This window comes from Mchenga conophoros, linkage group LG3, assembly GCF_057382185.1.
Source record: "Mchenga conophoros isolate Kocher_MC1m ecotype Shallow Benthic linkage group LG3, M_conophoros_male_GT1.1, whole genome shotgun sequence".
NCBI lineage: Eukaryota > Metazoa > Chordata > Actinopteri > Cichliformes > Cichlidae > Mchenga > Mchenga conophoros.
In genome coordinates, this window is record NC_140528.1 from 82,997,091 (window position 1) to 83,022,225 (window position 25,135).

Here is a 25,135-nt window from a genome sequence, read left to right on the forward strand (position 1 = left end):
ATTTGTAACTTTTAATTTTTTCTGTTTTTGTGTCTTGCAAATAAACCTTTAAACTGATTGAAATGATGTTATGTATTTATTTTTGGCCTATAGCTACGGTGGCCCTGAGAGGCCAAACGGACTGCAACTTAAGAAAACACCAGCAATAAAAAAAAAACGCTGCAAAAGCACAAAAAACACAACTGAAATAGGAAAAAACAAACGGAAGTGTTTCTGGGGAGACAATAGTAATTAGTAATAAACAGAGCCAGTGTGACTAAGTGGAGCTTGTGAGAGTGAGTGGATTGAAGAAAGTGAGGGACTCAGATGTGTCAGTTGGTTTGTCTTTGTTTGTGAGTGTGGAGGAGAGTTAGATTGGGTTGGTTTTAAAGCTAAGTTAAGAATATTCTGAGTTTCAATTCAATTTTATTTATATAGCACCAAATCACAACAACAGTCGCCTCAAGGCGCTTTATATTGTACAGTTTGTGACAAAGTGGAGGAGCAGTTGCAATTCTCTCCATTTGTCCCATATGTGTTTACCTTTTTTTTGCACATTGTACACATTATTCTGTTTCTATGTATTTGCTATGATTTGCATTTGTCAAGTAACATTGCTTCACTCACTATCCCGGGTTTGTTTGTGTAAGCGTTTTGTTGCCGGCAAATCAAACACTCTGCAAATTAAGACAAATACTAAGTTATGTTTCTTTATACTTTATTATGTTACAGATTAAGTCATTTGTTCATACTTACTTTGTTTGTCTTTTCAGTCATCATGAGTGTCAGGTGTGGGGAAACGCCCGCTTGGCATTTCCTCATTTTAAAGTCCTGATCATGTCACACATGACATCATCAGGTCAAACCATGTGGAGGGGTTTCTTTTTCCAGAGAGATGCTTCCTTTTGTTTGTGTTAATGTTTAAAGGGATTTGTTGAATGTTTTTCCTTTTGTTAATACTGCCATTTAGTTGTGTAAATGTGCATATTAGAAGTGTGTAGAGGTTTTGTGTTTTTAGATAACCTGAGTAGAGTTTTAGATCCCTCAGTTGAGTGAGTGGTACTGGCTGGGCAATTGGAGGGAAATTGATGGCCCTATTTAAAGCCAGTCTCTACCAGATGCAGGAGAGAGGAGAGGTGAGCTGTGTCACCAGAGCCATGTTATGTTGAGTTTTGTTAAATGAATTGATTTGGGGAAAGTTTTGTTAAGTTATACATTAAATTAAGTTCACTGCAAATAAATTGCTCACCTTGAAAACCCAAAATGTCTGCATAGTCTGCTTCCCTACCACCTTCCTTGACGTTCGAGTCTGACTACTTCACACAGTTTAATTTCCAAAACTTGCATATGATCTTCAGTTTGCAGCTGGACTATCACATAGCAGCTGGAGCAGTCTCACATGGAGGCCAGTCCACTGCTGCCACCTGTGGCCAAGTGCCATAGCCTACTACTAGATGAACTTGTGACACACATCTGCAGTAGAGGCTGAGTGGCTGCTCTCACACCTGGAGCATCCAAATCGACCCACAAACACGTTGAAAGATGCAATGCCATCAATGTGGATTGTCAAGACTGAGAGACCTCTTCCCTCTGACCCCTCCCCAAACCCTCAAACCCTCCTACCCACCTCGACATACAAACTCTGTGTGGCTTCACGTGTTCTGTTGATGTTTACATGATCGAAATAACTTGAACACAAACACAAACAAACAAAGAGGAAGACCGCACCGGAAGGAAAAAACTACAAGTCCCAGCATCCTCTGTGTTTAGGGAGCAGCAGTGAAAGTGAAAGCATTGAGCCTCCTTTCAGAGCAGCAGGAGGAGGAAGGTGGAGCTGAGGCAGGTGAGTGTTTACATGAATATGTTTCTTCTTATGACATAAAATAATTCCACGCTGTTCGTGTCTGTGGGTGAAATGTGAGGCCGGTCGGCTCCTCTGAGCGCTGGTTTCCTGTAAGTAGAGAGGAAGTGAGTTTAGCTGAGCCTCCGTTTAGTGTGAGAGAGCAGGAGGAGAGTGAGAGCTGTGCTGAGGCAGGGTGAGTGTTAACACCGCTCTGACATTACTGTGTCTCTGTGGCGGGAACAACAGGCTCCGTCAGTGGAGGCAAAATAATCAGACTTTGGTTTTTCAAAGGAAACAACTTTATGTCGGAAGTTCCCGCACGCTCATTGGATAACGATGTGTCAATCTCGACCTATTAGCCAATGAGCGTGCGGATTCACAGAAAGACCCGCCTTTATCACGGGACTTTAAAAACTACAATGGCGACAGAAACTCCGTGAGTGGCAAGGGTGTAGATTTGGTTGTGGCATTGGTGGGGACGGATGATTCAACCATCGACCCCTGCCCCGTTTCTTAGTTTTTCCTTTTTGTTTTTGCTTCTTGATAAAAAGAGGAGAAATATACTTGCCTACATGTGCTATTCTACATGCTTTTAAACCGTTTAAAATTACAATTCATAGTTTTATATGTGAATTATGTGATGTTAAATTACTATTAAGCAAATGACTGACTAAGTATTTCAGGCTTTAGTTTACTTCAGCCATATTCCATATAAATCAGGTATCATACAAAAGTAAAAATGGCTTCAAATGCAGTCAAGACAATAAAAGAATATGACTTTAAGGACTTAACAACATTACTTCAGTTATACTACACCAACATCTCTGATACATTAGCACTAAGGGAACACTGAATGATCTGGTGGGTTTTGTCCATAAAACTACTCATCTAAGATTACCACAAAGTAAATGATCTCTCAGCAACATTATGCAACATTTCAGGCACTACTGCCCTCTATCAGATCAGTGAGCTGGGATGTTTAATTCTAAACATGAACTACTGTTACAGCAACAGATATGGACTACATGCCCACACAACAAACACATGCCTGCTCCTGTCGTTAGCTGAAATGAACTGCTGGCATATTTGTTTTACATCTATACTGTCCAGTCTCTCCTGGTGGACATGGAATCACATTATTCGTGGTTACATACAATTTTAGACTGATTTGGACCAAGCCTAGCACCTACTTGCCAACCATAAGACCTCAGAATTAGGGAGACCTAAAGGGGCTGGGGGGGAGGGGGGGGATACATGTACATATATATATATACAAAAAACTTGAAACTTACAGTGTTTATTTATCGGATAAAATAAGTTAAATGTCACTGTTATTATTGTCCAGCCGGAAACAGGCCGGGGGTGTCCAACTTCAGAGGCTGCGTCCACCTGAGGACGCGGCCTTAGTGGTCTAAGTGGGCCGGGTCCTCCGAAAGCTGGGTAGACCGGAAATGAGCGACTGTGAAATTGGACGGTCTAGCCTTCAGAATTACGTCACCTGCCGTCTGTTCCTTGCTGTCTAAAATATAACCGGACGCTGGCGTAGATGGTCGAATAAACTGCTGTTTTCACACAGCAGTTTATTCAGCTGTGTGAGAACCCGGCATAGCCTGTAACGTTATTGAGACGGACACATTATATGAGTGAACTTGACTTTAAGTGACTTACAGGTTTCTTTGAAAAACAATTTCTTATATCCAGGTTCTTCCTTTGCGCTGCCATCCTCCTCTCCTCCTCGCAGCGCAGGTTTGCCGCTGCTGGAACTAAACAGAGCTCCCTGAAAGGCTCAGCCAATCACATTGGCCATATTTGTCACATGATGTAGGACTCCAGTAGAGAACGTAATTTAACTTTTTCTGCTCCGCTCGCTGAATGAGACGCTGACAGATCGTTTTTTTCTTACTATCGGGTTTGTTTTTCTTTACTCGAAGAGATCAAATTATTGGTGGGGACACGTCCCTTCCGTCCATGCCAAATCTACGCCCTTGGTGAGTGGAGTTCAGGGTGACATTATGAAACTGTGACGTTTGAGCCACTTCCTGTTCTCAGTCCCAGCGTCCTGATCACCGAGGTTTCTTTTGCTCTGATATCTGATATTGATTATATTGGTAAACAGGCTGTAGCATAAACATCAGGTCTGTTCTGAAACCTGGCTTTATTTTTTCAAAGTAAGGGAATATCTGTGGTCTGATACCGCGGGCTCATGGGCTAAGGACTTGGATTGACAAGTCAAGCGCAGATGATTGTGTTGTTTCTTATAAAGGCTTGTGTGTGTGTGCCTTCCTGTGTGTGTCCTTGTGTCAGTGGAACTGAATCAGTGTGTTAGAGAAAGTGCTCCTCTGCTGTGCCGTCATCGTGTGGATGCTTCTTTTAAAGTTGGAACTCATGTCTTTATGATCTGCTTCATTTCATTGAACCTTTATTTCTAACCATGAAGTCCCTTTGAGGTTACAGCCTCCTGGTTAGGTTTAGGCTGTTATTGTGCTTCAGGCTGAAATATGAGGAGGAAGGAGTGGGGCTGGTTAGCCCTCATGACCCTCACCATAACACATACGTCACAGGACAGTGTTTACCACAGAAACTCCATGAAATGATCAATGAGAACTTTAGAAACCTGTCAGTGTGATGCTTCCAGTACAACAGCACCTCTGAGTGTGTGTGTTTACCTCTCAGACTAACTCCACCCTGACATCAAGAAGATGGAGGAAGAGGATGGAGCAGGATCTGCAGCATCCAGCTGTGTGTCTGTAAGGAGTGACTGGTCCAAAGGAAACCCTCCAGACTTCAGTAATGAACCTGCAGCAAGAATGTAAGAGAGCTGCTGACTCATTTATTCAGTGTAAATAATGATTTTGATGCAATGGGAGAAGAAAAATGACAAAAACAGTTTTAAAAATAAGGATTAAAATATTAAAAACTATGTTTTTGAGTTTCCTGATGTAGCACAAAAATATATGAACATAACTGTATATAGGACAGATATTTTACGGTTCTTTTAGGCAGCACCAAAAAACAAAAAGACTATTTTTAAGCTGTCTGAGGTAGTGAGTCAACATGTCACACTGGGTCAAAGGTCAGGGAGTAAAAGTGTGTTTTAAAGGAGGTTTGAAAGCAGCGAGTGAAGGAGCCTGTCGAGGTAAATCGTTCCATAACTGATCAAATTCAGTTGGTGGACCTCTGTGTGAAATCAAGCATCTGGTTCACAGAGAGGATAACCCTCACATGGGCTGTACAACATTATATAGGGAGACAAAAACAGAGATTATCGTAGCCATCGCTCTCTCGCATGGACGTGGCAGTCTTGCTGTCTGCTGCGAATCCTCCCCGTACCTCCGTGACCTCGTCTGGTATCTGCTCCCTCCTCTGTAAGAGACAGTAAAGGAAAACACGTCTCTGCCTAGTCTTGAAAATCTAATCTTATCATCCATTGTTCTTCTAGGGCCTCTTCTTCTTGTGGCCTCAGCTAACTGCTAATATTTAAATGGCTAACATTAACATGTGTGCCATTAAAGTAACAAAAGGTACTTTAATGGCACAGTTTTTTTCAAAAACGTACTCAAGTAAACGTAACGGAGTAAATGTAACTCGTTACTACCCACCTCTGGACTTGACTGCGGTAGTTTGTAACCAAAGATCATCACACTGCCCCTCTGATTGTCGCCCCCCAACTACTCTTTCAAGGATTGTCAGGTTGGAGATTGGCCTATAATTAGCTAAGACAGCTGGGTCTAGGGATGCTTTTTAAGTAAAGGTTTAACTACATCCAGCTAGGGATGGGTACCGTTTAGATTTGAAAACCTGCTAAATCAGAATCAGTTGCTGATGACGGCTTTTTTCTTTTACATCAATCACGTATAATCTTAACTCAAAGTGAACATAGACTTGATTGAAGTAACTCAGATCAGCCAATTCAAAATGCTAATTCAATCAACTCTGAGTTTATTTCTAGACTCAGTTTGTTGGCCCTGCACCTTAAATATTGTTTTCACATCTTATGTCACGGCTAGCGGGGCGAGCCATGTTGAATTTAATAAAGGACCCAAGATGCCGACACTGCTGTGACGTGAGTGAGCTGTATTGCAACGGTGAAGTGCAGTGGAGATGGCCTGTGCAGAAGCTAAGATAACCTCTACTGAAAAAACCAAAAAACTAACCTGAAACCTTAAACGGAGACACGGGGAGACAACACAGACGAACCAGCAACAAGCAGGAGAAAACAAAGGGCTCATATACACAAAAGAGCCATCAGGGAATGAGAAAAGGGAGACACAGCAGGATTCATTGGACATAACCAGACAAGGGGAAGCAAAAGTAGACACACTAACATAGGACATGGCACTGTCAAAATAAAACAGGAAGTGAACACAGAGACACAATACTAACACAGTACAGAGGGAACACAGAAACCAAAACCTCAGAACTAGAAAATCTTAATCAGAATGAAATTGTAACAAAAGACAATAACAATCAAAACAAAACTACTGAGTCCACAGACTCGGGACATACATTGGCTCAAACTGTGGTCATAAATATTTTGTACTTGTAAATCAGACTGTGTAGTTGTGAACTGAGATTTGTAACATTGTAAAACAAAATATCTGGAAAGTTCATGTTTTTGCGTTCATTGATTTGTGTGTGCAAAAATGTAAAAATGTAATAAATGTAATAAACATTAGAACTACTTTTGCTGACACAAAGTTTGGCGAGTTGTCCCTTTAAACCAGTCACTGATATAAAGAGAGCACCTTGTTCCAGGGCATCTGAGCATGGAGGGAAAGCTTTATGCAGGAGATGGTAAGAGCTGTTGGGACTAAAGAAACTGAGCAGAAAACTACAGACATCTGGAAACTGAGTTGTTAATTCTCAGTGGGATCAGCAGGACTAGCAAAGCTTCACCATGACAGTCATCTGATTGACTGAACCCATCCAAACATCACTTCATGGACCTTTAGCTTGTGTCTGTGTGTGGACAGACATAACATGAGCTAATTATACATTACTCCTCCACAGAGTGGACCAGCAGAGAGCAGAGGTTTCCACTGGTCAGTCTGCACAGCAACATCAAACACACCTGGACTCTGTGGTTATGGTTTGTAGTACTACGTTTACATTTGTTCTTTTCAGTCACCTCTATGCTGCACTTTGTGGACCAGAGGATTGTCAGTGTGTCCAACATAAGTCAGAGTTTGGGCTCCATGATTTCAGTCAGATTGGGGTGACTGTAGCTCAGGAGGGGAGCAGGTCAGCTACTAGTCAGAAGGTTTGTGAATCAAACCCTGGCTGGCAAATGTACTGGGTAACGTACTAAACCCAAGCTGCCCTCTGATGCATCCATCAGAGTGTGAAAGAAAGTATTTAAGCATAGAACAATGTGCTTGGTTGAATGAGGCATGTTGTATAAATGCTTTGTGTGCACAGAGTATCAAAGAGAGCTATATAAGAACCAGTCCATTTACCACTGGGTAATTCATATAGTCTTCTTTTCCAGCGGCTGGAGGACAACATCACCATGTTTGTGAAGAACGAGCTGAAGAAGATCCAGAAGCTTCTGAGTCCAGATCACCCAGAAACTTTAAAGAGCCAGATGGAGGATGAGGAGATGTTTGAAGGAGAGGATGAAGATGAAAGAAAGAGCTGCAGAGAAGCATTTCTGAAGATCACACTCCACTTCTTGAGGAGACTTAAGCAGCATGAGATGGCTGACCATCTGCAGAGCAGTAAGAGAATTTCTCTAAAGACTGAATATTGATCTTTCCTAATAGCTCAAGAAATGGACCAATAGACATTCATCCTTTCAGGGTACTGAAAGGCTATGATATTTATTATATAATATTTGTTTCTGAAATTCTTACCTTCAGAAATATTTGCTCCACTCTGTAAACGTGAACTTAAAGCCCAACTGAAGAAGAAGTTCCAGTGTGTGTTTGAGGGCATCGCTAAAGCAGGAAGCCCAACCCTCCTGAATCAGATCTACACAGAGCTCTACATCACAGAGGGAGGGACTGCAGAGGTCAATGATGAACATGAGGTCAGACAGATTGAAACAGCATCCAGGAAACCAGACAGACCAGAAACAACAATCAGACAAGAAGACATCTTTAAAGCCTCACCTGGAAGAGACGAACCAATCAGAACAGTGCTGACAAAGGGAGTGGCTGGCATTGGGAAAACAGTCTTAACACAGAAATACAGCCTGGACTGGGCTGAAGACAAAGCCAACCAGGACATCCAGTTCATATTTCCATTCACTTTCAGAGAGCTGAATGTGCTGAAAGAGGAAAAGTTCAGCTTGGTGGAACTTGTTCATCACTTCTTTAATCAAACTAACGAATCAGGAATCTGCAGGCTTGAAGACTTCCAGGTTGTGTTCATACTTGATGGTCTGGATGAGTGTCGACTTAATTTGGACTTCAACAAAACTAAAATCCTGACTGAAACAAGAAAGTCCACCTCATTGGATGAGCTGCTGACAAACCTCATCAGAGGGAACCTGCTCCCTTCTGCTCGCCTTTGGATAACAACACGACCTGCAGCAGCCAATCAGATCCCTCCTCAGTGTGTCGACATGGTGACAGAGGTCAGAGGGTTCACTGACCCACAGAAGGAGGAGTACTTCAGGAAGAGATTCAGAGATGAGGAGCAGGCCAGCAGGATCATCTCCCACATCAAGAAAGCTCGAAGCCTCCACATCATGTGTCACATCCCAGTCTTCTGCTGGATCACTGCTACAGTTCTGGAGGATGTGCTGGAAACCAGAGAGGGAGGAGAGCTGCCCAAGACCCTGACTGAGATGTACATCCACTTCCTGGTGGTTCAGGCCAAAGTGAAGAGGATCAAATATGATAGAGGAGCTGAGACAGATCCACACTGGAGTCCAGAGAGCAGGAAGATAATTGAGTCTCTGGGAAAACTGGCTTTTGATCAGCTGCAGAAAGGAAACCTGATCTTCTATGAACCAGACCTGACAGAGTGTGGCATCGATATCAGAGCAGCCTCAGTGTGCTCAGGAGTGTTCACACAGATCTTTAAAGAGGAGAAACAACTGTACCAGAACAAGGTGTTCTGCTTTGTTCATCTCAGTGTTCAGGAGTTTCTGGCTGCTCTTCATGTCCACCTGACCTTCATCAACTCTGGACTCAATCTGCTGGAAGAGCAACAAACAACGTCCATGTGGTCTAAACTATTTGATAAACCAAAACTCCAATCTCTCCACCAGAGTGCTGTGAACAAGGCCTTACAGAGTCCAAATGGACACCTGGACTTGTTCCTCCGCTTCCTCCTGGGTCTTTCAATGCAGACCAATCAGACTCTCCTACGAGGTCTGCTGACACAGACAGGAAGTAGCTCACAGACCAATCAGGAAGCAGTTCAGTACATCAAGGAGAAGCTCAGTGAGAATCTGTCTGCAGAGAAAAGCATCAATCTGTTTCACTGTCTGAATGAACTGAATGATCGTTCTCTAGTGGAGGAGATCCAACAGTCCCTGAGTTCAGGACGTCTCTCCACAGATAAACTGTCTCCTGCTCAGTGGTCAGCTCTGGTCTTCATCTTACTGTCATCAGAAAAAGATCTGGATGTTTTTGACCTGAAGAAATACTTTGCTTCAGAGGAGGCTCTTCTGAGGCTGCTGCCAGTGGTCAAAGCCTCTAAAAAAGCTCTGTAAGTTATGAAGTTTTTATTATTTAATTTGGTTGGTATGTTATGGAAAACACACTGCCATGAACCTCTGTTTTGTTTTTGTCAAAATCACTGTAATATAATCACTGTACCTTTATATACACGTGACTTGTATTAATGCTGCTGCCCTCTTGTGGCTAAAGTGTAATTATGTTCTTGTTATTAGGGAGGATTTGAGAGTAACATGCCAAGTGAGTCAGCACCTTCGCTTTAGCTTAAAAATCCAAATTCTTATGTCATCAGTTATAGTTGCATGTATTCATTATCATAACTTAACCTTTAATATTGATGTCTTAAATTTATTTTGAGTAAAGTAGCAATAATTTTATGGTTTATTAAATAAATATATCACTAATGAATTATTTATTTCAGTAATTAATTAAAAAAATATATTGATAATGAATTATCGGTTAATTTCATTTAAAATAATTCATTATTTATTTATGTACAATTCAAATTAGTTAATTACATATTTTGTTGGTTTGTTTTCTATTTTAATTATTTTACTGACACATTTAATGAATTATTTAATGATGTATTTATTTAATTCACGTTGCTACTCCTGGCCCTGCATCGCTGTTCATAAATACATTTTATTTGTCAGCTTCACCCATCAAAGTCAGGGGGCGGGGTTAATGCTGATCAAGTCAAAACCATTGCTTTGGTCTGGTGGGCGTTCTTTTAGTGGGCTTTTCTCAATACTAAGTAGGCCTACACACCAGGGTTTGGACATGTGTGGACCCAAACTATACTTAAACTTTACCCTTTTTTGTGTGTCACCAAATACACTTTAATATTTTCTAGACAAGAATGTAGTGGCATAATCTTTAACCTCTTTTGGCTCCAAACAGAAGTGACAGACTTGAGCAGGGTTCATTTAAAGGCTGACAGAAGTGGAGTGGTGACGGGGAGATGTTTGACAGGACAGTGTTTCAGCCTCCACAGGTTCATGTTGTGCTCCATCAGTCAGTGAAGATGAAGTCAGTGCTGATGAGGCTGTAGAGTGTGTGAGGGATGTGAATGAGGATGATGAAGATCTGATGATAGCAGATAAAAACAGGCTGCAGAGACTTTGAGCCATACAGGGCACACAGTGTGTGTACAGAACAGCTGAAATCATTATGGAGGCCTCACTGGAATATGGAAGCATCACAGTACAGCTTCAGTGAAGCTTTAAAGTCTCTGATATGAGATGAGAAATGAAGCAGCCAGAGCTTTTTCATGAGTGGAAACCCACTGTGACTGTGAGCTGCTGCTACAGCCTCCAGATTAGCCAGCAGCTCATCCTGCTCAACATTTCCTCACCAACTTTAATGGAAGTGTGATGTTTTCAGCTGGAGTGATGGTCAGGGTGGCCTCCCTCTCCTCTTCTTCTCCTCTTCCTCTTTCATTTGTAAAGCCACTTCTGCTGCTTTCATTCATTTGGAAGTCCTGTAGCTGAGTTTGGGAGAGACTAACAGCCTCGGCAGCAGAGGGGAGAAAGGCTGTAACACCACCACTTTACTCTGTTCTACCTGTCACATCATTTTATCAGGAAACAAATATGCTCATGTTTTTATTATGTTTGTCTTGAAGATGTAAGAAGATCACATGGTGCTTTTTATTATTGTGTTGGTTTCTTTGCTGTCTCTTGGATGGAGCCCAGCTGGGCCTGTGGTCAGAGTGTGTGCTGGATAATCCGGCCCAGGATGAGGCCAAACTGACATGGGATGAAATGTCTGTCACATAATTGAGCTTAGTGTAGTTTCATTTCTGCACAATTTAAAAACAACCAAAACTTTGTTCTGTCTTTTCTATGTTATACTGTAGACTTTCTTTGATACTGTGTCCAAAAGGAGCAGCTTTTACTTTGAAGGGGAGGCGTCTCTGTTTCCTCTTCAGGTTGGATGATGGAAGCAAATTAGTGTGTGATGTTCTTTCAGTGTTGCACTTTGTAGACGCTCCCTGAGCACTGGTCTCACAGCCAGCTGCACATAGAGACCAGTGTTGTTAGTCCAGGTCAGAAGATGACTTGTTGGAATGAAAATGAGCTTGTAGTTTGTCTGCTTTAATAATGTGACTGGAAAAAGGTGTTGGACTTCAAATATGTCCATTTCTTTCACACTTCACCTTTAAAAGTGAAGCCTTGTGGTTCCTGGAAGGAAAAACACGACTTTTTCAAGTCTTTGTCCTGTTTTTATGATAAATGTTCGACTTTAATGTGAAACATTCAGAGTTTTTTCTCTTGTTGTGTTTGTTTGAAGCTGCTTCCTGTTGGCTTCAGCTGTTTGGAGTTTCCATTTTCTAAACTTCTACATTCTGAACCTTCTTCAGCTCTGAACAGATGATGAAACACTGAATGATTTCAAGCTCACACTTTGTCTAATAAACTTACATCTTTCATTCTTTATACAGATTGAGTCTCTGTGGTTTGTCAGAGATCAGCTGTGATTATCTGGCAGCAGCACTGAAGTCCAACCCCTCCCATCTGAGACAGCTGGACCTGAGCTCCAACAACAAGCTGCAGGATTCAGGAGTGAAGCATCTGTGTGGTTTCCTGGAGAGTCCAGGATGTGGACTTGAAACTCTGAGGTCAGTCAGCATGTTTTAGTTGTGCTGAGATGAATATGATGTGAAAGTTGTGCTGACACTAAACTGCAGACATCAGGCTGATATTATACTGATCCACACTGAGGATCTTCATGGTAAAGTCTGTTTTCTTCTTCTCTGGTTTAGTCCATTGACTGCAGCAGAACAATGTTCACATTTCAAACAGTGAGACTCAACGTATGGCCCGCGGCCCACACGCGGCCTGCCCACCTTTCCTGATTCAGAGAGAGGGGACCCTGATTAACTGTGTAGTGTTCTTCCTCACAGTTCTAAGTATCAGACACAACAATGAATAATCCACAGCTGACTGTCTTTAGCAGGTCAAAGGTCACGGCACACAGCAGACAGTGGGAAATATTATAACTCTGATCATTTATCAGCACATATCCATATGTATAAAAACAAAGCTGACACTGTGAGACTTGATCAGAGGTGTGATCATCACAGCAGAGGCCTTTGTGTCAAAGTCACTGAGGATCAAACAGAAACACATGAAGCAGATTTTCCTGTTCTGGCTTTTTATAGCAGATAACCTTCAAAATATTCTGCAGTCCATCAAAAACTGAAGCAAACCATGAATCAACATGTGAACATGAGCTGATGCTGCTGAAGTGAAGCAAAGTTACAGAGGTTTGATTACAGACACAGCTGAGAGTTTGTAATCTGTCATCATTTTAAAAGGTTTACATTTCTTCAGTATTGAACAGCAGAAATGAGGCTTTGTTTTCAGAGGCCGACAGCAGTGAACACAACAGCAGACTGGTGCGTAATAAGCAGTGAATAATGCAGGAAACAGATTTTTGAAGGTAAACTGTTCTTGAAGTACACTGAGAGAGAGAGAGCTGTGCAGGAAGTAAACGTCAAAGTCAGAGAGAATTCATGACGATGTTCATCAAACGTAAAGCGTAGTTTGGATCTTCTTTTGCTGCTGGTTCAGTCAGTTTTGGTTGGAGACAGATGAAACCTGCAGCTTCAGGATCTGTGAGCTGTCCACTTTCAGCCCCGACGGCGTGTCCGTGTACGTGCCGTCGAGTGAACGATCCACGCTCTGTGTTTCCATCTTTGTGTGTTTAGCTGCTCTCATTTACTGTTTTATCTGTTTGCTTGTTGTTGAAATACTTTTGGGAGCTTTAACCTGAGATTCTGGCAAAATACATTTATATTAAAAATCGATTCAGGATTGAATGAATCAACATCGCTTTATTCAAATTAGAACCATTTAAATAGGAAAATCCATTTTTTTACAGCCGCCTCTAATGCTGGGTAATGTCAGCTGGTCCATGTGCAGCTGGCTGTGAGGCTCAGGGAGCGTCTACAAAGTGCAACACAGAAAGAACATCATCCATAAATATTGAGTAATAACTGGACTCTCATACAGCGAGACTCAAATGCCTTTAAACATCAGCTTATCCTGCTGATCCAAGTCCAACACTGAGTTTGTAAAAACATGTTTGTCAATCATTTTGTTTGGTTTCTGAGGAAAATGATTCAATAACTTGCTGCTAATACACAACATTTCATCATATTTCCTCATAACCCTCTTTTGTCTGACCATTTGATCCCATTTGAATTTGCAATAAAGGATCCACAGAGTTTGGTGACAATAATGACAGTAGATGTTTTTGTGAAAATGCTGGAAGCAAATGAGTGTGTGATGTTCTTTCAGTGTTGCACTTTGTAGACGCTCCCTGAGCACTGGTCTCACAGCCAGCTGCACATAGAGACCAGTGTTGTTAGTCCAGGTCAGAAGATGACTTGTTGGAATGAAAATGAGCTTGTAGTTTGTCTGCTTTAATAATGTGACTGGAAAAAGGTGTTGGACTTCAAATATGTCCATTTCTTTCACACTTCACCTTTAAAAGTGAAGCCTTGTGGTTCCTGGAAGGAAAAACACGACTTTTTCAAGTCTTTGTCCTGTTTTTATGAGAAATGTACGACTTTAATGTGAAACATTCAGAGTTTTTTCTCTTGTTGTGTTTGTTTGAAGCTGCTTCCTGTTGGCTTCAGCTGTTTGGAGTTTCCATTTTCTAAACTTCTACATTCTGAACCTTCTTCAGCTCTGAACAGATGATGAAACACTGAATGATTTCAAGCTCACACTTTGTCTAATAAACTTACATCTTTCATTCTTTATACAGATTGAGGGGCTGTGGTTTGTCAGAGATCAGCTGTGATTATCTGGCAGCAGCACTGAAGTCCAACCCCTCCCATCTGAGACAGCTGGACCTGAGTAACAACAAGCTGCAGGATTCAGGAGTGAAGCATCTGTGTGGTTTCCTGGAGAGTCCAGGATGTGGACTTGAAACTCTGGGGTCAGTCAGCATGTTTTAGTTGTGCTGAGATGAATATGATGTGAAAGTTGTGCTGACACTAAACTGCAGACATCAGGCTGATATTATACTGATCCACACTGAGGATCTTCATGGTAAAGTCTGTTTTCTTCTTCTCTGGTTTAGTCCATTGACTGCAGCAGAACAATGTTCACATTTCAAACAGTGAGACTCAACGTATGGCCCGCGGCCCACACGCGGCCTGCCCACCTTTCCTGATTCAGAGAGAGGGGACCCTGATTAACTGTGTAGTGTTCTTCCTCACAGTTCTAAGTATCAGACACAACAATGAATAATCCACAGCTGACTGTCTTTAGCAGGTCAAAGGTCACGGCACACAGCAGACAGTGGGAAATATTATAACTCTGATCATTTATCAGCACATATCCATATGTATAAAAACAAAGATGACACTGTGAGACTTGATCAGAGGTGTGATCATCACAGCAGAGGCCTTTGTGTCAAAGTCACTGAGGATCAAACAGAAACACATGAAGCAGATTTTCCTGTTCTGGCTTTTTATAGCAGATAACCTTCAAAATATTCTGCAGTCCATCAAAAACTGAAGCAAACCATGAATCAACATGTGAACATGAGCTGATGCTGCTGAAGTGAAGCAAAGTTACAGAGGTTTGATTACAGACACAGCTGAGAGTTTGTAATCTGTCATCATTTTAAAAGCTTTACATTTCTTCAGTATTGAACAGCAGAAATGAGGCTTTGTTTTGGGAGGCCGACAGCAGTGAACACAACAGCAGACTGGTGCGTAATAAGCAGTGAATAATGCAGGAAACAGATTTTTGAAGGTAAACTGTTCTTGAAGTACACTGAGAGAGAGAGAGCTGTGCAGGAAGTAAACGTCAAAGTCAGAGAGAATTCATGACGATGTTCATCAAACGTAAAGCGTAGTTTGGATCTTCTTCTGCTGCTGGTTCACTCAGTTTTGGTTGGAGACAGATGAAACCTGCAGCTTCAGGATCTGTGAGCTGTCCACTTTCAGCCCCGACGGCGTGTCCGTGTACGTGCCGTCGAGTGAACGATCCACGCTCTGTGTTTCCATCTTTGTGTGTTTAGCTGCTCTCATTTACTGTTTTATCTGTTTGCTTGTTGTTGAAATACTTTTGGGAGCTTTAACCTGAGATTCTGGCAAAATACATTTATATTAAAAATCGATTCAGGATTGAATGAATCAACATCGCTTTATTCAAATTAAAACCATTTAAATAGGAAAATCCATTTTTTTACAGCCGCCTCTAATGCTGGGTAATGTCAGCTGGTCCATGTGCAGCTGGCTGTGAGGCTCAGGGAGTGTCTACAAAGTGCAACACAGAAAGAACATCATCCATAAATATTGAGTAATAACTGGACTCTCATACAGCGAGACTCAAATGCCTTTAAACATCAGCTTATCCTGCTGATCCAAGTCCAACACTGAGTTTGTAAAAACATGTTTGTCAATCATTTTGTTTGGTTTCTGAGGAAAATGATTCAATAACTTGCTGCTAATACACAACATTTCATCATATTTCCTCATAACCCTCTTTTGTCTGACCATTTGATCCCATTTGAATTTGCAATAAAGGATCCACAGAGTTTGGTGACAATAATGACAGTAGATGTTTGTGTGGAAGTGCTGGAAGCAAATGAGTGTGTGATGTTCTTTCAGTGTTGCACTTTGTAGACGCTCCCTGAGCACTGGTCTCACAGCCAGCTGCACATAGAGACCAGTGTTGTTAGTCCAGGTCAGAAGATGACTTGTTGGAATGAAAATGAGCTTGTAGTTTGTCTGCTTTAATAATGTGACTGGAAAAAGGTGTTGGACTTCAAATATGTCCATTTCTTTCACACTTCACCTTTAAAAGTGAAGCCTTGTGGTTCCTGGAAGGAAAAACACGACTTTTTCAAGTCTTTGTCCTGTTTTTATGATAAATGTTCGACTTTAATGTGAAACGTTCAGAGTTTTTTCTCTTGTTGTGTTTGTTTGAAGCTGCTTCCTGTTGGCTTCAGCTGTTTGGAGTTTCCATTTTCTAAACTTCTACATTCTGAACCTTCAGCTCTGAACAGATGATGAAACACTGAATGATTTCAAGCTCACACTTTGTCTAATAAACTTACATCTTTCATTCTTTATACAGATTGAGTTACTGTGGTTTGTCAGAGATCAGCTGTGATTATCTGGCAGCAGCACTGAAGTCCAACCCCTCCCATCTGAGACAGCTGGACCTGAGTGACAACTACAAGCTGCAGGATTCAGGAGTGAAGCATCTGTGTGGTTTCCTGGAGAGTCCAGGATGTGGACTTGAAACTCTGGGGTCAGTCAGCATGTTTTAGTTGTGCTGAGATGAATATGATGTGAAAGTTGTGCTGACACTAAACTGCAGACATCAGGCTGATATTATACTGATCCACACTGAGGATCTTCATGGTAAAGTCTGTTTTCTTCTTCTCTGGTTTAGTCCATTGACTGCAGCAGAACAATGTTCACATTTCAAACAGTGAGACTCAACGTATGGCCCGCGGCCCACACGCGGCCTGCCCACCTTTCCTGATTCAGAGAGAGGGGACCCTGATTAACTGTGTAGTGTTCTTCCTCACAGTTCTAAGTATCAGACACAACAATGAATAATCCACAGCTGACTGTCTTTAGCAGGTCAAAGGTCACGGCACACAGCAGACAGTGGGAAATATTATAACTCTGATCATTTATCAGCACATATCCATATGTATAAAAACAAAGCTGACACTGTGAGACTTGATCAGAGGTGTGATCATCACAGCAGAGGCCTTTGTGTCAAAGTCACTGAGGATCAAACAGAAACACATGAAGCAGATTTTCCTGTTCTGGCTTTTTATAGCAGATAACCTTCAAAATATTCTGCAGTCCATCAAAAACTGAAGCAAACCATGAATCAACATGTGAACATGAGCTGATGCTGCTGAAGTGAAGCAAAGTTACAGAGGTTTGATTACAGACACAGCTGAGAGTTTGTAATCTGTCATCATTTTAAAAGGTTTACATTTCTTCAGTATTGAACAGCAGAAATGAGGCTTTGTTTTGGGAGGCCGACAGCAGTGAACACAACAGCAGACTGGTGCGTAATAAGCAGTGAATAATGCAGGAAACAGATTTTTGAAGGTAAACTGTTCTTGAAGTACACTGAGAGAGAGAGAGCTGTGCAGGAAGTAAACGTCAAAGTCAGAGAGAATTCATGACGATGTTCATCAAACGTAAAGCGTAGTTTGGATCTTCTTCTGCTGCTGGTTCACTCAGTTTTGGTTGGAGACAGATGAAACCTGCAGCTTCAGGATCTGTGAGCTGTCCACTTTCAGCCCCGACGGCGTGTCCGTGTACGTGCCGTCGAGTGAACGATCCACGCTCTGTGTTTCCATCTTTGTGTGTTTAGCTGCTCTCATTTACTGTTTTATCTGTTTGCTTGTTGTTGAAATACTTTTGGGAGCTTTAACCTGAAATTCTGGCAAAATACATTTATATTAAAAATCGATTCAGGATTGAATGAATCAACATCGCTTTATTCAAATTAAAACCATTTAAATAGGAAAATCCATTTTTTTACAGCCGCCTCTAATGCTGGGTAATGTCAGCTGGTCCATGTGCAGCTGGCTGTGAGGCTCAGGGAGCGTCTACAAAGTGCAACACTGAAAGAACATCATCCATAAATATTGAGTAATAACTGGACTCTCATACAGCGAGACTCAAATGCCTTTAAACATCAGCTTATCCTGCTGATCCAAGTCCAACACTGAGTTTGTAAAAACATGTTTGTCAATCATTTTGTTTGGTTTCTGAGGAAAAAGATTCAATAACTTGCTGCTAATACACAACATTTCATCATATTTCCTCATAACCCTCTTTTGTCTGACCATTTGATCCCATTTGAATTTGCAATAAAGGATCCACAGAGTTTGGTGACAATAATGACAGTAGATGTTTGTGTGAAAGTGCTGGAAGCAAATGAGTGTGTGATGTTCTTTCAGTGTTGCACTTTGTAGACGCTCCCTGAGCACTGGTCTCACAGCCAGCTGCACATAGAGACCAGTGTTGTTAGTCCAGGTCAGAAGATGACGTGTTGGAATGAAAATGAGCTTGTAGTTTGTCTGCTTTAATAATGTGACTGGAAAAAGGTGTTGGACTTCAAATATGTCCATTTCTTTCACACTTCACCTTTAAAAGTGAAGCCTTGTGGTTCCTGGAAGGAAAAACACGACTTTTTCAAGTCTTTGTCCTGTTTTTATGATAAATGTTCGACTTTAATGTGAAACATTCAGAGTTTTTTCTCTTGTTGTGTTTGTTTGAAGCTGCTTCCTGTTGGCTTCAGCTGTTTGGAGTTTCCATTTTCTAAACTTCTACATTCTGAACCTTCTTCAGCTCTGAACAGATGATGAAACACTGAATGATTTCAAGCTCACACTTTGTCTAATAAACTTACATCTTTCATTCTTTATACAGATTGTGGGGCTGTGGTTTGTCAGAGATCAGCTGTGATTATCTGGCAGCAGCACTGAAGTCCAACCCCTCCCATCTGACAGAGCTGGACCTGAGCTGGAACAACAAGCTGCAGGATTCAGGAGTGAAGCATCTGTGTGGTTTCCTGGAGAGTCCAGGATGTGGACTTGAAACTCTGGGGTCAGTCAGCATGTTTTAGTTGTGCTGAGATGAATATGATGTGAAAGTTGTGCTGACACTAAACTGCAGACATCAGGCTGATATTATACTGATCCACACTGAGGATCTTCATGGTAAAGTCTGTTTTCTTCTTCTCTGGTTTAGTCCATTGACTGCAGCAGAACAATGTTCACATTTCAAACAGTGAGACTCAACGTATGGCCCGCGGCCCACACGCGGCCTGCCCACCTTTCCTGATTCAGAGAGAGGGGACCCTGATTAACTGTGTAGTGTTCTTCCTCACAGTTCTAAGTATCAGACACAACAATGAATAATCCACAGCTGACTGTCTTTAGCAGGTCAAAGGTCACGGCACACAGCAGACAGTGGGAAATATTATAACTCTGATCATTTATCAGCACATATCCATATGTATAAAAACAAAGCTGACACTGTGAGACTTGATCAGAGGTGTGATCATCACAGCAGAGGCCTTTGTGTCAAAGTCACTGAGGATCAAACAGAAACACATGAAGCAGATTTTCCTGTTCTGGCTTTTTATAGCAGATAACCTTCAAAATATTCTGCAGTCCATCAAAAACTGAAGCAAACCATGAATCAACATGTGAACATGAGCTGATGCTGCTGAAGTGAAGCAAAGTTACAGAGGTTTGATTACAGACACAGCTGAGAGTTTGTAATCTGTCATCATTTTAAAAGGTTTACATTTCTTCAGTATTGAACAGCAGAAATGAGGCTTTGTTTTGGGAGGCCGACAGCAGTGAATACAACAGCAGACTGGTGCGTAATAAGCAGTGAATAATGCAGGAAACAGATTTTTGAAGGTAAACTGTTCTTGAAGTACACTGAGAGAGAGAGAGAGCTGTGCAGGAAGTAAACGTCAAAGTCAGAGAGAATTCATGACGATGTTCATCAAACGTAAAGCGTAGTTTGGATCTTCTTCTGCTGCTGGTTCACTCAGTTTTGGTTGGAGACAGATGAAACCTGCAGCTTCAGGATCTGTGAGCTGTCCACTTTCAGCCCCGACGGCGTGTCCGTGTACGTGCCGTCGAGTGAACGATCCACGCTCTGTGTTTCCATCTTTGTGTGTTTAGCTGCTCTCATTTACTGTTTTATCTGTTTGCTTGTTGTTGAAATACTTTTGGGAGCTTTAACCTGAGATTCTGGCAAAATACATTTATATTAAAAATCGATTCAGGATTGAATGAATCAACATCGCTTTATTCAAATTAGAACCATTTAAATAGGAAAATCCATTTTTTTACAGCCGCCTCTAATGCTGGGTAATGTCAGCTGGTCCATGTGCAGCTGGCTGTGAGGCTCAGGGAGCGTCTACAAAGTGCAACACTGAAAGAACATCATCCATAAATATTGAGTAATAACTGGACTCTCATACAGCGAGACTCAAATGCCTTTAAACATCAGCTTATCCTGCTGATCCAAGTCCAACACTGAGTTTGTAAAAACATGTTTGTCAATCATTTTGTTTGGTTTCTGAGGAAAAAGATTCAATAACTTGCTGCTAATACACAACATTTCATCATATTTCCTCATAACCCTCTTTTGTCTGACCATTTGATCCCATTTGAATTTGCAATAAAGGATCCACAGAGTTTGGTGACAATAATGACAGTAGATGTTTGTGTGAAAGTGCTGGAAGCAAATGAGTGTGTGATGTTCTTTCAGTGTTGCACTTTGTAGACGCTCCCTGAGCACTGGTCTCACAGCCAGCTGCACATAGAGACCAGTGTTGTTAGTCCAGGTCAGAAGATGACTTGTTGGAATGAAAATGAGCTTGTAGTTTGTCTGCTTTAATAATGTGACTGGAAAAAGGTGTTGGACTTCAAATATGTCCATTTCTTTCACACTTCACCTTTAAAAGTGAAGCCTTGTGGTTCCTGGAAGGAAAAACACGACTTTTTCAAGTCTTTGTCCTGTTTTTATGAGAAATGTACGACTTTAATGTGAAATATTCAGAGTTTTTTCTCTTGTTGTGTTTGTTTGAAGCTGCTTCCTGTTGGCTTCAGCTGTTTGGAGTTTCCATTTTCTAAACTTCTACATTCTGAACCTTCTTCAGCTCTGAACAGATGATGAAACACTGAATGATTTCAAGCTCACACTTTGTCTAATAAACTTACATCTTTCATTCTTTATACAGATTGAGGAGCTGTGGTTTGTCAGAGATCAGCTGTGATTATCTGGCAGCAGCACTGAAGTCCAACCCCTCCCATCTGAGACAGCTGGACCTGAGTAACAACAAGCTGCAGGATTCAGGAGTGAAGCATCTGTGTGGTTTCCTGGAGAGTCCAGGATGTGGACTTGAAACTCTGAGGTCAGTCAGCATGTTTTAGTTGTGCTGAGATGAATATGATGTGAAAGTTGTGCTGACACTAAACTGCAGACATCAGGCTGATATTATACTGATCCACACTGAGGATCTTCATGGTAAAGTCTGTTTTCTTCTTCTCTGGTTTAGTCCATTGACTGCAGCAGAACAATGTTCACATTTCAAACCTTCAAAGAAGAAGAAAAATCCTCCACTGGATAATTCACTGTGAAACTCTCAAACTCTTCATTCCACCTTAAAGTCTGTCTGACACTGAAATCCAAAGCAAAATGTGCGTTTGCTTTACAGACAGCAGTCCAACACAAACATACACACATCATCCAAAACACAGTCCAACATCCAAATCTCCTCCACTGCCAGCATGAATGATGGGAAAGAGAAGGAGGAACACTCTGACATTCAGGGTTAGAATGAGTTTCATGAAGCAGACTGTGAAGATCAAAGCTGCATTAGAAAGCTTACATGAATGAATGAGTGGACAGAAGTGGACAGAGATCATCTGAAGCACTTCAAAGGCTTTAAATCAGCACATTTCTCTTTATTCTTTATCAACTCTGTTAGTTTCTCTCAGTTTTCTGTGGAATGAAGCTAACAGCAGGCTAATAAGATGCTGACCAATAGGTTTCTATTAAAGGTTGTAATTTGTATATGAAAAAGTGCTTTGGCTCAGCATGGAGCAGCTTACAGGTAGAATACAGCTGCTGGATGGGATTAGCATGTCATAGCTATCTACCAAACTGCTAACTGGGGAATTTCAGGCCATCTATGGATCATTTTTGCTAACTGTTTATTCAGCTTAGGCTCACAGGGCTGCAGCCTGTGCCCTAGCTGTCATAGGGCAAGAGGCGTGGTCCACCTGCACAGGTGAGCAGTCCATCACAGGGCCAACAGAGGGAGACAGAGAAGCACTCTCTCACATCCATACCTACAGCCAATTTAGAAGCACCAATGAACCTAAGCAGCATTTCATTGGACTGTGGGAGAACATCCAACCTCCACAGAAAGGCCAACAAGCTTCAACCTACAACCTTCTTGCTTTAAGGCACTAGTGCGAACCACTTTTCCCCATTTCAGCCCAAATCCTGCATCTTCCTGTTTCTGACTCCAGGCCAGCTCCACTAACACTTTCTCATCAGACACTGCCACCTAGTGGAGGAAGTCTTAGTTCCATTTGAAGCTTCAGATGACAGTTAGTTCCTTTACAAAGAGGTGGAGGTGGTGGGGCCACAGCACCATCATCACTGAGTGCCATAGGACACTTAACCTTTGTTTCCATATGCTGGGAACTTCCTGTTGTTCCAAGGAGGACTGGAAAATGTGTGAAAATCTCCCAGTCAGTTCCTCACAGCACACTTCAATCATTTCCCTCCCACAGCATCAGGACCAGGGCTTTTTCTCTCTTTGGTCCCACTAAGAGATTTCCACACAAACACCTCATCAGTGGGACTCTCAGAGCTACCAGCCCTTTGCTACAATCACAAAGCTCTTCATTGAAATCAATGATATCAAAGCTGGAATCAAATGAGTCCAAGTCTTCTGCTGATTCAGCATCACATTCATCTTTGCTCCTTGTTCTGCATCCCCACCATGGACTTCATTCCTTTCCAAGCCAGCCTTGAGTGTCCTTTATTCAGCTCATCCTCTGCTTTACTTTTACACCTGATTTTAGCTGCTTTATCTCTCTTTCAACAAGTTTCTGTGCCTCAATCTTTTTCTTCTCTCCCTCATAACAAGACAGCTTCTTCTGCCTGAGAACATGTTGGAGTGATTTACTAATCCAGGGCTGCTTATTGGGGAAAATACTTCCTGTTTCCAAAGTAATCCCCATTTTTCCCAGAAAGAAATGTAAGTAGAAATCGATGATCTAAGTGAGAACATGAGCCTTTAAAAAGTCCCAGTGGGTGCAGTCAAAGCAGTCCCTCAGTCCCAGTATAGAGTCTTTGGTCCAGACTGGAACAACTGTGTGCCCAGTTTGAGCTCTCTTCAGTCCTGTGACCTGACAGACCCAGAGGGGCCATCACATCACATTTAGAAGCTCCCCTAATGGAGCCACAACACATGTCCAACACTTAGTCTGTCTTGTTGGACCAACTGGAAGAAATGATTCAAGGACTTAGTCACAGAACAGAGATTCAAATCTCCAAAATCCAACTGGCTGCATCAGGACATATAGTCTGAAACTCTGCACAGTTTCCTGTTTGAAGCTGCTTCCTGTTGGCTTCAGCTGTTTGGAGTTTCCATTTTCTAAACTTCTACATTCTGAACCTTCTTCAGCTCTGAACAGATGATGAAACACTGAATGATTTCAAGCTCACACTTTGTCTAATAAACTTACATCTTTCATTCTTTATACAGATTGAGTTTCTGTGGTTTGTCAGAGATCAGCTGTGATTATCTGGCAGCAGCACTGAAGTCCAACCCCTCCCATCTGAGACAGCTGGACCTGTGGGACAACAACCTGAAGGATCCAGATGTGAAGCAGCTGTCTGATCTTCAGCAGAGTCCAGACTACAGACTGGAGACTCTGGTGTAAGTAGAGTGATGGAGTGAGTGGGTGGTGCTGTCAGCAGTATTGTACTAAACACAGTCAGTATGAAACAAAGATCCAGTGTTTCCTGTAAAGCTGCAGCTTCTCAGTGAAGCTGTGAGAGGAGAATGGTGACAGGCTTCAGGATTGGACACAAACACTTCCTGTTTCTGACCTTTATGGTCACCATGGTAACGGCTGACACGCTCTGATCAAACACTGTCAACAGCCAATCAGCTCTCTGAACAAAGCAGCACGCAGACCAATGACTGCATTCATTTCCAAGTTTAAAGCAGTGAAGAACACAGTCTGTAGGTGAGGAAGAATTTAGTGAGAGCAGATGTTTGGATGGAATTCCTCCAGTTAACAGCTGGAACCGTCCATCTGGATTGTTGGGCTTGTTGTTGGGGTTCCTACAGAGCTCAGAGTGGACACACCAAGGTTCTTCTAATGAATGAAAGTCCAAACTCAAACTAGGAGGGAAAAACATTTTCATCAACTTCAATAAAAATCCAAAGATTAGAAAAAGTGAAGCAACAATGAGTCCTAGTACAGTCCCAGCACTGAAGTCCCTGCTGCTCTTTATACTGGATGTGCTGCATCACTGACTGACAGCTGATGAAGAGTCTCTGGAAACACTCGTTTATCTCCTCTGCTCTTCCTTCTTCTCTCTGCAGGTGGAGGCTATGATGGTAAACAGGACGGTGTGTGTGCTGAGAGAGGAGGAGCTGTGTCCTGATGATCCAGAGAGGTTGAAGCAGCAGCAGCTTGTGTGTAGAGACGCTCTGACTGGGCCATGTTACTGGGAGGTGGAGAGGAGAGCTTCATCCAGCAGTGACTGACAGAGGAATGAGAAGAAGTGCAGATGACTGTCAGTGCTGCAGAGTGAACTGCTCTGAGAACAGCTCCACTGTCAGACACAATGTAGAGTCCAGCATCATCCCTGTGTGTCCCTCTGGATCTGACAGAGGATCATCAGTGTATCTGGACTGCTCTGCTGCTGCTCTGTCCTTCTACAGTCTCTGCACAGTCTCTGTCTGACTCTGGCTTCAGACCCTCCTGGATCAAACTCACCTGGAAAAACTTTCAAATTCAAATTCAAATTTTATTTGTCACACACACAACCATACCCAGTATGACATGAGGTGAAATGCTTGTAGCTGTGCAATGCCCGACCATTAAATGACAGTGGTTTTAC

At 42.0% G+C, this 25,135-nt stretch overlaps 2 protein-coding genes and 1 long non-coding RNA gene across 3 annotated transcripts in view; all 3 read left to right on the top strand.

The window, feature by feature from the left end:
* LOC146581131 (uncharacterized) overlaps positions 1-25,135 on the top strand; it is a 76,267-nt gene extending 51,132 nt beyond the window's left edge. Inside the window, exon 2 of the long non-coding RNA XR_014891302.1 lies at positions 24,615-25,135. This is a non-coding gene — a long non-coding RNA (uncharacterized LOC146581131). The remainder of the gene's footprint in view (positions 1-24,614) is intronic.
* LOC146581134 (ribonuclease inhibitor-like) lies at positions 1,759-17,052 on the top strand. The gene is made up of 5 exons (XM_085267514.1): positions 1,759-1,822; positions 4,496-4,631; positions 11,894-12,070; positions 14,227-14,400; positions 16,554-17,052. The coding sequence occupies exons 2-5, from the start codon at positions 4,522-4,524 to the stop codon at positions 16,747-16,749; spliced, it is 657 nt and encodes a 218-aa protein (XP_085123640.1). The 5' UTR covers positions 1,759-1,822; positions 4,496-4,521; the 3' UTR covers positions 16,750-17,052.
* LOC146581135 (protein NLRC3-like) lies at positions 7,332-9,485 on the top strand. The gene is made up of 2 exons (XM_085267509.1): positions 7,332-7,539; positions 7,681-9,485. The coding sequence occupies exons 1-2, from the start codon at positions 7,332-7,334 to the stop codon at positions 9,483-9,485; spliced, it is 2,013 nt and encodes a 670-aa protein (XP_085123635.1).

Bases quoted from the DNA above. Each gene is read 5' to 3' on its own strand.
- LOC146581134 (XM_085267514.1), top strand. From the start codon at position 4,522: ATGGAGGAAGAGGATGGAGCAGGATCTGCAGCATCCAGCTGTGTGTCT. The intron at 4,632-11,893 runs GTAAGAGAGCTG...TTCTTTATACAG, and splicing joins AATGAACCTGCAGCAAGAAT to ATTGAGTCTCTGTGGTTTGT. The intron at 14,401-16,553 runs GTCAGTCAGCAT...TTCTTTATACAG, and splicing joins TGTGGACTTGAAACTCTGGG to ATTGAGTTACTGTGGTTTGT.
- LOC146581135 (XM_085267509.1), top strand. From the start codon at position 7,332: ATGTTTGTGAAGAACGAGCTGAAGAAGATCCAGAAGCTTCTGAGTCCA. The intron at 7,540-7,680 runs GTAAGAGAATTT...TCTTACCTTCAG, and splicing joins GGCTGACCATCTGCAGAGCA to AAATATTTGCTCCACTCTGT.